This window comes from Dermochelys coriacea, chromosome 22 (assembly GCF_009764565.3).
Source record: "Dermochelys coriacea isolate rDerCor1 chromosome 22, rDerCor1.pri.v4, whole genome shotgun sequence".
Lineage (NCBI taxonomy): Eukaryota > Metazoa > Chordata > Testudines > Dermochelyidae > Dermochelys > Dermochelys coriacea.
In genome coordinates this window covers 5,492,958-5,505,198 of record NC_050089.1, presented here as the reverse complement: position 1 = coordinate 5,505,198, position 12,241 = coordinate 5,492,958, and the positions used below count along the sequence as shown (strand labels likewise).

The 12,241-nt window shown below is 43.3% G+C and overlaps 1 protein-coding gene across 1 annotated transcript in view; it reads left to right on the top strand.

Annotated features, from left to right (window-relative positions):
* ARHGAP32 (Rho GTPase activating protein 32) overlaps positions 1-12,241 on the top strand; it is a 264,621-nt gene that overhangs the window by 148,732 nt on the left and 103,648 nt on the right. Inside the window, 3 exon segments of the mRNA XM_043501046.1 lie at positions 1,437-1,529; positions 3,301-3,423; positions 4,994-5,071. Coding sequence (XP_043356981.1) covers positions 1,437-1,529; positions 3,301-3,423; positions 4,994-5,071 — 294 coding nt within the window.

Genomic DNA, 12,241 nt, shown 5'->3' with positions numbered 1-12,241 from the left:
AATCATCTCCTAAATGTGGCATGGGAATAGAGCAGTTAAACAATAAATAAGTAGAATAACATGTTCCAAGATTAATTTTGTGGCATTCTCATCCTGTAGGCACTGGCTCTGCTGGCCTTTCAAGACTCATTATTTTCTGCATCAGTTGCTGGCAGTGGAATTTGTACATTTTTTTTAAGTTATTCCCAGCACTGGGAGGTTAATGTAGGCATTGGGGAGAGGAGCTGTGAATTACTCTACCTGTTGCAAGCTTGCCTCATGTAAAATATTGTGGAAATTACTTTAAAAAGGGCACAGAAACTAATATTTAAAGACCAGTCTATAAAAATACTCTTGGCAGCAATTTGGAGTCACTAAGAGCCTGGCCTGAGAGAGGATTTGAAGATCTACTATTTGTGATGAATAGTCCTGCAAAATGCTCCATATGGGTTAGACCCCTGCTCCTTCATGGAGCCCTTTTGACTTTGTTGGTGCTCCATGCAGGTTTAGAAAGGTCCATGGGGTGCAGCCAGCGGGATCCAGGACTGTTATCTGACAGCGTGGCGATACAGAGCCAAATTGTAGTCCCATTGACACTGATGGAGTGTTGACCTTAGCTTCAGTGGGATCAGGGTTTTGAGATTCATGTTTGGACCATTGTCTTTCCAACACACCTATTGTAGGTTGTATAGCATGAGGTTGGATACAAAGTATTTATGTGCACAGGAGATGCTGTGACATCTAACACACTGCCACATCTTGGAATGTGGTTTTGCAGCTGTGTGATGTCTCTCATTTTTTCTGATTTTTTTTTTTTTCAAATTAAACAGCTAAAACAGATGTTTTTGGGTCAACGGTGTTTTATTTGGTCTTGGAGACTCCAGGCTGTCATGGAACTTCTTAATACTATCTCCATAGCTTAGATCAAAGTGACTTGGTAAAAGTCATTTTACATCGGCGTACGGGACAGTACTAAGGATGTTTTTAAAGCCCTCATTTTAGGTTTGAAAAATGAATGTTTCACCACTCCGGCCTGCCACATTCCAAAGCACTTTCCATTTGTGGGGAAATGGAAGTCTCTGTTTTGTTTTACTCAATGGTTCTCAGATGTGTTGGATTGTCATAATTGAAATAATCTGTTTGGATGTGAAATGCATAGCAAACAGAGGACTTCAAGGCTTAAAATATTTTGGCATTGGCAATTAGCCTTCACTGAGAAACCTTTCTCATCTTACATATATAGAAATGTGTAATTCCTGGAACAATATTTGCACTGATTTCTCTCCTTCTCCAAACTTTAGAATCCCATTGTATTAGAAACTAGATCAGTATCAGTGCAAACTGCCCATACCTCCCTCACCAGTTAATTTGACGACAACTATGCCAGCTCGGAGAAATGGGCTCCACTTTTGTATATCAGCAGAATAATTATACTTGTTCTTTCTTTCCCTCTGCAGCTTGTCACCCAGATGCTGATGGCTTATCTGTCACGGCTCTCAGCCATTGCAGGCAACAAGATCAACTGTGGGCCTGCCCTCACATGGATGGAGGTAGGGTGCAGTGCACAGCACTGCTTTTCATGTCAACTGCCCTGTTCTTAGCAGCCTGCCTCTCGCGTAGTCCTTACACCTGTGCAAAGTGAATGGAGAGGAGTTGTGTAGTCCAACTTTGTGGAGTCACACCCCTGGTAACATTTCACACCCACTTCGCATAAGTGGCAAGGACTACACAAGGCAGGGGAGAATCAGACTCCATGTTAAGGGTCAGGGATTTTTTCCTCCTTTTTGGATTTTTTCATCTGAAAGACATGATAGTCTTTCATTGTTTGATTACAAAGTAATAGAAGGTAGCAACTCAGGTGATACAGCAATAGGGTCAATGTGCTACCTAGATAAGCTAAGTTCAGCAATGGACTGACGCTCCAGGTAATAGGCTGCACTAGATGCACTCACCTCTTCCGGCACTCATTTCAATGGGTACGTATTGCTCTTTGAAAGCTGCTGATGTTGATACCTTCTCTGCTATTTTTGGCTCTATATTTTTTTAAAGACAGCTGCATTGAAACCGCCAATATTATCTACTCTGCTTTGCCATCTCTTCTGTTAAATGGCTCAACAGAGCTTGTGTTGTGTGCTCTCAGCGGTCCTGTTTATGTACAGCTGTAGCACTGCTTTCTCTGTTTATTGTTTCGAGACACCTTGAGCACTAGTACTTAAACCACCAGCCTTAGTGGGTAGAGGGTGGAGGAAAGAATGGGAGTAAGTGATCAAGACCACCTGCTCCCTTTTGTCAACAACAGTGCTGATCCTAGTCAGGCTGAGTAGTGGTGTATGTAGATCTTCCCATTGCCAGCTGACATTACTGTATCACACAGGAAGAACTGTTGTTAGACTTCACAAATCTTAAGAAATGTACCAGCTAGCATGTTCATGTAGCTAAATTTTAAATGTTTGTAATTTGGATGCGTGATTCTCCTCAAATTTGTCAAAAAAACAAAAACAAACAAGCAAACAAAAACCTTTAGGTTAAGATGAGGTGTGGCAGATTTTTAGCACAAAAGGAGAAATGGTCAGGGACTTTTTAGATGTGAATGAAACTTGAGAATTTACTGGAAATTAAGGTTACAACTCGGCTATTATGTGCACTAGTGAAAGTGCTCTAATAAAACTTAAGTTCTCCTGACTGACCTTCCCAAATTAATTGAGAATCTTACAAAATTGCCTTTCAGCTGGCTTTTCAGATGGGGACAATAATCTGAGTTTTAAAAACTGACTGGGAAGCGTAGCAGGGGGTAAAAAAGCCAGTGGAACCATAATTTCTTACTGGAAATTCAGACATTATAGAAACTGGCAGAGGAATAGACTAGATTTTATATTTTTTCTGTAGCTTTGTCATCCTCATTGTCCCTCCTGTCATTAAATTCCCTGCTTGTAAAACATTTTTGTCATTATTCCGTTATTTTTCTAAGTACTCGAAGAAAACGAATATGATGCCATGACAGATCCTGGGGAGGCATACACATTCATTGTCATGTTAGAGTTCTATACAAAAATGCACAAAGACTGCATCCTCAACAATGAATGGATGGGAAGGGGTGATGTGACCTTCTGAAACTTAATTTATTAACTGTCCTTCCTCTTCATTTCTATGTATTCTGTGCCCTACATTGTCCCTCCATGCTGTTCTCTTCAGGGGGCCCCTAAGCTGTGCTGTCTTTGTGAATCAGCTTGAAATCCCTGCCACGCATGAGCACCAGTAAAATGTATTTGCAGAGCCACATGTCCTCATCTGCCTCACAATCTACCGTGCTCTTTGTTGCAGATCGATAACAAGGGGAATCACCTGCTAGTCCATGAAGAATCATCTATTAACGTGCCTGCCATTGCGGCTGCCCATGTTATTAAGAGATACATTGCTCAGGCAGCAGATGAACTGTCCTTTGAGGTAAATAACTAGAGGAACATACATTCCTCATTGTCAAATGTAGAAGAGGAAATGCATCTGGTACTCTCTGTGTGTGTGTGCATGTGTGAGAGAGAGAGAGAGAGAGAGAGAGCGCAAAATAAGGGGACAGGGTTTCAAAAGAGCTTGGCATGTTGGGCTCTGCGCTTTTTTGAAAATCCAGCCAGACGTGTCACCATGGGGCTGCTGGGTGCTGAGCCCTTCTGAAAATTGGGCCCTGATTGTAGGTGTTGGTCGCTTGAAAATCTCTCTCTCCATTGTCTCTGCTGCCCATTGGACTGTGCAAGTATGCTGTGACAGTTCGCTTGTATGCACTATTATTTTGTTTGGAGCTTTGAGAACATTGCACACAAATATAAAGGGCAACACAGACCTTGCCCCGAAGGTGTTTCTCTGATGACCGCTTTAGTTGTGCCACCTTGCAGATAATACAGATATTTAAGGAGTGTTGGTGGTTTTATTCAGATTCACTATTCAGCACTCACTACTATAAACAAACACACACAGAATGAAACAGAAAGATGTAAGTTAAATAGACTATATCCTTCTTAAATTACAGTATATGCAATTTAGGGCATAGACTATTTGACAGTGTTTCAATATTAATAATAGCAATAAAATGGTTTGTACTAATATGGCACGTTCGGTTTATCAGTGTCAAAGCCCTGTACAAGTTGATAATTTAGCTTGGCAACAACTATCCCCACCAGAAAAATAGGAGTAATGATGCTTATCTCTTTGTGAAGCATTTTGAGATCTAGTGATGAAAAACACTATATGGAAGCTACGTTATCATTTATTATAGTATCCGGTGCAGAATTTACTCAATTTCAGAAAAAAGTATCACATGCTGCAGGACACAAGTCACCCTCCCACCAAACTAGTATAAGCATCTAGAATGAGTTCTGCCAATGTCATTTTCAGCCATTGAAGCAACAGTGCAAACCATTTATCTGGTTTTGTGTTTGTTCTTTTCGGGAACGGGTCCCAGAGGAATGAGGGAAGCTTCAGAAAGCATCCTTGGCCACCCTGTCCCCTTTGGTCTCTTCTCATCCTGCTTCAGTAACATCACGCTGCCTTACTGCTTTGTTAGCTTCCTGATTCAGAGGAGAATGTCTTTGTCAGGTCAGGAGAACTGAGTGCAGTTCTTAACTTTGTGAGGGTGAGGGGATGGCAACAGTCAGAGATGCAAACACATATTGTACAAGGGGAAAAACGAGTTCAGCTGTGTGAGAACATTTCCCAAGGGGTTTCATGCTTTGGGGCTTATTAACCCCAGTGCACACTGCACCGCTTAATCGGAACATGCCTGCACCAATTGGCTACTCTTAAACAATTCCTTATGAATACATTAAAAAGGTGCATCTTGTAGGATTTATAATGCATTAAGTCTCATACTTCAGCCGTAGATTATACAAGGGCAGGTACCTCAAGGCAGATGATGGCTTTAGGATTTCATGCAGTGGAGAAGAATGTGCATTCATTCTAGCAGTGCCCTGTCTCTGTCTCTAGCTACATAGGGGGTGGTATTTATGTTGCAATTCTTTTCCAGGTGGGAGACATTGTGTCCGTTATTGACATGCCACCAAAGGAGCTGACTACGTGGTGGAGGGGCAAACATGGATTTCAGGTATGCACCAGGAATTCGCTCAGAGAGAGTGACATGAATGGAGGTTTGAGAATCTAGTCTTTGGTGCCTGTAGGATTTACCCAGAACTGCTAATGTTGCTGGTATTGCTAATGCCCATGACTTTTGATAGGGCTACACAGTGTGCATCCCAGTGTTGGCTCCCTGAGTGGGGAAGGTAAGGTGTAATATGACTTCCCCAAAGTGAGTAGGGCCTGGGAACGGAGGTATTGTTGCATAGGAGTAGTGGTGCCACCTTCTCGAAAGGGTCCAAGATAAGGATGGAACCAGGACTCCATAGTCTCTCCACGCTGTCTGGCAGAGCGGGTCTGTCATTGGTGAGGAGCCTACATTGCACCCTTTCAAAGACAACTGGAAATACACCGCCAGCCCCAGGAGGAATCCTGATTGAGTCCTCAGGTGTTGCCTGTATTTTCCCATCATTTGGACCAATTAAATGTAGGCTCGGCAAAGCAATGCAGAGTGTCCTACAGGATTCAGTGTTCCAGTGGATAAAGCATGGGACTGGGAGTCAGGAGACGTGGGTCCTAGCCCCAGGTCTGTGTGACTGTGGGCAAGTCACTCAACCAGTCTGTGCCCCGGTTTCTGTGTCTGGGACGGAGGTAATGATTTAGCCTTGTATGCCTTTGTAAAGTTGATGAAACATGCTACAGAAGTGGTGCTTATTGTTTTGATACTTTGAGGATCAGTTGTTTCCAGGCAAGTGGATGGGACCTGATGGTTGAATTTTCTGGTCTGTGTGACGCTGAGAACTGTGTGCATAGTTACTCTCTCTTTGTTGACAGTAGAGCCTCTCAGTTTGTAGGAGAGATTTAGGCTGAATTTTCAAACTCCCCAGGAGTTAGGCATCCAAACCCTATTGAAACTGAATGGGAGTTGGGTGACTAACATTCTCAGGGTATGTCTACATGAGAAACACTACAGCTGCAGTGCTGTAGCGTAGATGCTCACTACTGAGATGGAAGAAGTTCTTCCATCGCTATCATAAATCCATCTCTCCGAGAGGCAGTAGCAGTATCAATAGACTAATACTTCCACTGACATAGGACTGTCTATACAGGGCCTTAGGTTGGCTTAACCACAGCTCTCAGGGCTGTGAGTTTTTCACACTCCTGAGTGACATCGCTAGGTTGATCTACCATTTAGGTGTAAACCAGGCCTTAGACTCCCTTGAAAATTCCAACCTTACAGCAGAACTCCAGCCCTTGCTTTCCAAATGCTGGCACAACACTCCAGTGTGGACTTGCAGAATATGAAATTAAGACTATAGTGTATGAAATTAAGAATATAGTGTATAGAGGCTTTGAAGGAGAAGAGAACTTACTTTCCATCTCTTTGTGCTGCCTTCCTTTGAGTTTCATCCTGAAAGCTTCATTTTAAACAGGTGAGTCCTCCATCCTGCAGTTGTTTCACATTGTAAACTGGTGAAGTTCCCCCTTTGCTCTGAACAGAAGGCACACATACTGAATAGGGTCAAAACTTACCCACTTCCTGAGGTTTGCCTTTATTGTTAATTTAAGTAACAACAAAACCTTAAACACCAGCCTAAGATTTCTTCCCAAGCTGGGCAGTTCATTGGGTTTTCCCTGCAAGGCCTTTCTAATTCACACTGTCCCTGAGAGAGACTCTAGTCTAAACCCTCTCATAGGAATGAACAGGACATACCTCAACTAATCTCAGAGAGAATCAGCAAAAGTTCCCATTAGCTGTACACAGAGTTCAAACATCTGACATCAAGCTGACTCAGCAGATAAGCACTGCATCCCCATGAAAGGTCCGGAATCTGCCACCTTTTTACACACACACACACACGCTCGCTCGTTCTCTCTCTCTCTGTCTGACCATATGCAAAGAGTATAGGTTATGAAAGGCATCAGGGACATATGTTTACAGCTCAGGGCTCCCTTGCACGCCTCTCTCTACCCCCACCCTTGCCAAAATCAGAATAAATCATATGGATTCTTATGTAGCACACAAGTAAAAAGAGACACTGCTGAGTAAACCCATGAGAATAGCTTCATCTGTGTGCACATGCAGTCAGTTCACAGACCCATATAGCGGATCCCAACAGCTGCAGAAATATAGCATTATAGTTAAGGTTGATAGAATTAGTATTTTTAATTGCACCTTCTGTCCTCAGCATACTCCAGAGCTATTCATGAAGCAGTGAATTAGACACTAGCAGTGGAATTATTATGCAGTCGCATGCAGCAGCTGTTACACATGCTCAGTAACTTGCAGCCGTGAAACTGGTTTACTGCGGGATGCAGTTTTCTGTAGGACCAAACAGGGTTTAGTCTAATCTCTTTGCAATGTGCTGATAGAGATCTTTTGTTTCCGTCAAACACCATCTGAAATAAATGGTCACAAATCCCATAGCTGTACAAAGAAAAGGATGTTTCTTTTTAAATGTAAGACCTATTGGTGTGAGTGTAGGAAAAACCGGTTTATTGAATTAGCACAGCTTTTTGACACTGCTGCCCACTATCGGGAAAAGAGAGGGAAAAAAATCTTATCCTGCTGTTGATATAGTGGGCCTAGAGGTGTTACAATTGGTGAAGAGTATTGTTGTAACATGCTACAAAAGAGTGCAGTGAAGCAAAACTGGCACTTGTAGAAGCTATGTTTAAACCATATAACCTTTCCAGTATTTATGGATAAGCAAACACTTTGTTTCCCGTTTCAAATTAAAAACGGTGGTGAAAATAATGCTAATCTGTGTCCAAATAATTTTAATTATTAAAAGAAATCAGCGGAGATCCATTGGCTCTTGCCAGTTCATTATGATTCTGTTCCCTGTGGGGCATTCACACTTTTTCAGAGACGTCTCTCTAATCTTACGAATTGTGTGAAATACATGATGATTGATTGTTTATTTCAAACTAAGATTTGCAAACTGGGTTTCACTTTAAATCTCTTCTCATTTGTTTTCTCAGAAATATTTTTAAACAAATTGCCATTAGCACTGGTGGTAGCTGTCTTTGATCCCAGTGTCAAAAGGATGGTCACTAAGCTAAGGAGCCAGCCACCTTCAGTCTTCTCCTGTGATATACTCAATGGCTTTGATTTTTAAAATAGCTAAGCTCATTACATGTTCCAGAGATGGGCATGTTTTTTGAAGGAGTCTTCATGCTGACTCTACAGAGGGTGGTCTTCCTGGTTGATCCTACTGCAGTGAACGCACACTGGATAGGGACTAAACATTGGGCTTGTTTCTATAGAGTATTAAGTAACAAGAACCTAGTCCAGCCCAATGAGACTACTCATGTACTTTAAGTTAAGCATGTGCTTAAATGCTTTATTGGATCAGGCCCTGTTGTTTAGCCCCTGGCAGATCAAGTTCTGACCCCTTTCTGGGGTTTTCTTTATTATGCGTGGCTGTATCTAAGGTTGCACTCTTGTTTAGTTGTCTCTTATCTGAGATATTGACTGCATAAACATGTTGTCTGTCTTTACTGAACTGATCTTGTTTCCCTTGATTGTTCTCTCTTTCTCTAGGATATAAGAAAAACTTGTGGGTTTTTCTTATTACAATATTTTTCCTTGTCCTTCTGCTAGTCATTTGTACCAGGACAAAATGAGAAATCTAAAGTGAATACAGAGGAGTTGGTTTAAAGATTCTGGGGAAAAGGAAGGTGTTGTGTAAGTGAGGAAAGAGATTATGGAGCTAAGAAGCTGCAGAAATGACCTGTGGACACATCAGGAGGGAGAAGGAAGAAGAACTATAAAATGAGAGACTCTAAATGTAGGTTTCAGAGTAGCAGCCGTGTTAGTCTGTATTCGCAAAAAGAAAAGGAGTACTTGTGGCACCTTAGAGACTAACAAATTTATTAGAGCATAAGCTTTCGAGTTGTCTTGGGGATAAGAGAACCTGGATGAGATAGAGATGTTGAGGAAGCAAAACAGAATAAGTGAAATTTCAAGGTTAGCATGAGTCAATTGCACTTGAATGATGATCAATAGTAGGCAGAGTTATCTGATTTTTAAATTTCTCTTTGCTCCATCTGAGCATTGCATCGCTCCTGCATGTTTTATACCACTGCTTCTGTGTTAAACATTTCTCTGACACATTAAGGAATATGGAGGAAACTAGCTCACGATTCATGTGCACAAAAAGATCAGCTACTTTGCACCATGTCTGGATATTTTTAAAGGGAAAGTCCAGATTGACCATGTGTGCATTTGCATGCAGATAACATCTGCAAAGTTACATCATGTCTGGCAGAAGACTCAACAGTCACAAGATGATGATAAGATCAGAAATAAGATCACAGGCAGTTGGTAGTAATTTCAGGAGTGAGGGAGCTGATTCCCCATGCTCCCCTTGATTCATAGATTCATAGATATTAAGGTTAGAAGGGACCATTATGATCATCTAGTCTGACCTCCTGCACAATGCAGGCCACAGAATCTCACCCACCCACTCCTGCGATAAACCTCTCACCTATGTCTGAGCTATTGAAGTCCTCAAATCATGGTTTAAAGACTCCAAGGAGCAGAGAATCCTCCAGCAAGTGACCCATGCCCCATGCTACAGAGGAAGGCGAAAAACCTCCAGGGCCTCTTCTAATCTGCCCTGGAGGAAAATTCCTTCCCGACCCCAAATATAGCGATCAGCTGAACCCTGAGCATAGGGCAAGATTCATCAGCCAGATACCCAGGAAAGAATTCTCTGTAGTAACTCAATCCCACTTTGTAAGTATTGTAGCACCGAGGGGGGAGGGCGCATAGTATAAGACTACAAGTGCTATTCGTTTTGGGTGCAGAACCATGATTCCAGCACCCCAGTACTTCCTAGGCCCCCTCCAAGTCAGTCCTACTCCTCCAAGCAGCTCTAACGTGTCACAATTTCCCTCTCTTCATACATCAAGTCTGCAAACCATCTTTTGAACCTCTCAGCTCCTTCTCATCACCTCCCTACCCCACAAACTTTCTTCGCAGACCCTCATCAACCTACAACTCTCAGGGTTACCCTCACCAGCATCAGTTATCCCCACTCTCCATCTTATTTCACCTAAGTCCAATCATCCACCTTCATTTTATTCACTCCCCATTTTGGATCTCCCCAAATCACCTGGTTTCCTTCCCACGACCTAGCAAGCCCCTTTCACACCCACCCCCCTGGATTAGGACTCTCCTTCCTTCCCTAAACTCCTGAAAATATCCTTCTTTCCCTGGGCTTGTGGTCTTATTATGATCTATACCAGGCATAGGCAAACTTTTTGGCCCGAGGGCCACATCTGGAAATAGAAATTGTGTGGCGGGCCATGAATGCTCACAAAATTGGTTTGGGTGCTGGAAGGGGTGAGGGTTCTGGTTGGGGCCAGAAATGAGGAGTTCAGGGTGTAAGAGGGGGCTCTGAGCTGTGGGGGGGGTGAGGGCTCCAGCTGGGGATGAGGAGTTTGGGGTGTAGGAGGGTGCTCCAGGGTGGGACCAAGGGGTTTGGAGGGTGGGAGGGGGATCAGGGTTGGGGCGCAGGGAGAGGCTCAGGAGTGCAGGCTCCGGATGCCGCTTACCTCAAGTGGCTCCCAGAAGCAGCAGCATGTCCCCTCTCTGGCTCCCACACAGAGGCATGGCCAGGCTGCTCTCCACGCTGCCCCAACCTGCAGGCACCGCCGCAACAGCTCCCATTGGCGGAGGTTCTTGGCCAATGGGAGCTGCGGGGGCAGCATGCAGAGCAGAGCCTCCGGCTGCCCCTACGTGTAGGAGCCAGAGAGGGGCCATGCGGCTGCCTCCAGGAGCCGCATGGAGCGGCTCTCAACCCTGCTCCCCGGCTGGAGTGCCTGAGCAGGGCAAGCCCCAGACTCTGCTCCCCAGAGAGAGCTTGAGGGCCAGATTAAAACAGCTGGCGGGCCAGATCCGGCCACCAGGCCATAGTTTCCCCACCTCTGATCTATACCATCAATGTAGGGCAAGTGTCAAGTTTTTATTACTTCACTTGAGGTGGCTAATGCTTCCCGCTCCCCATCCTGAAACCTTAGACTGTAGATGAATTTTCATGTTTGACAAGGGATGTCGTGTTTCATTAGTGCCAGAATTATACCTAAATACAGTGTCACATAAATCCCAGACTGAGCTGCCATGGGGCAGTTGTGGAGAAGATTGTCATGGTTTTAGAGCTTAGAAGCTCCCATCTAGCAAATGGACTCTTGTTAGAACCACTTTCCAGGCCTGGGTATAACCAGGCAGGGTGAGCAGAGCAGAGTAGCCAAAGACCAGGCTGACTGGATTATTCATTGCAAACTATCAGATTTCACATTGAATTTTTACATTCCCACTGAGTAATTGCATATGTTTGTCCAAGGGGAGCCTTCCCCAGCCAGTATATATGCATTCACACACAAATATCCATGTCCCTTCCACATAATAAACCTTTCCCCCTTGTCATTCATGAGAAGAAAACTAGTCACACAGATGTTTATGAAAAGGAAATATGAAAGAATACAAATGTGGTTGGATTGAATCATGGGTCAGATTTAGGAACATGTTTGGGAACTCATCATTCTGGTTTTCACTCCACTCCAGTAAAATGGATTTGTAAGGAACCCATGATTTAAAAAAAAAAAAATTTCAAATGTCTGCACTTCCATTATAGCAGCATCTTTCCTGATAGATGGCAAAGATGCTCTAGTGTCTGTGATGCAACCCACCGCTACCTGTGGAACAAGGCAGCCACTTAGTGTTTGCTTTTAAGACAGAGAATGATGTAAAGTGGAGTTTTTAATGACATTTTGACTTAAATTTATGTTCACATGTCCTTAATGAATCATGGCATTCACTATAAGATTATTCCCCAGACACAATCTCCTCCTCATTAAGTGTCACCCTCCTCATTCTCTGCAGTGTGGTGTTTTCCTTCCTTCCTTTTCTTCATCCTCTGTTCTTTCATTCTTCCACTCCATCCCCACAGTCTTCAAGAACTAAAACCCTGGAAACAATCATTTCTCTTAGCTGCTTTTGAGATGCAGTGGCACATTTTGCCATTCTTGATAAGCTCTCTGTTGAAAGCTAGACCCATGAACCCTTGGCCTTTCAAATGTCCCCTCTAACCTGTATTCCATACTGAGCACAGTTAAAATTTGCTGACTTAAATCCTAATCCTTTTTGGGATTTCAAGAATGTATAGCATTCCCCCAAAGACCCAGAGATCTG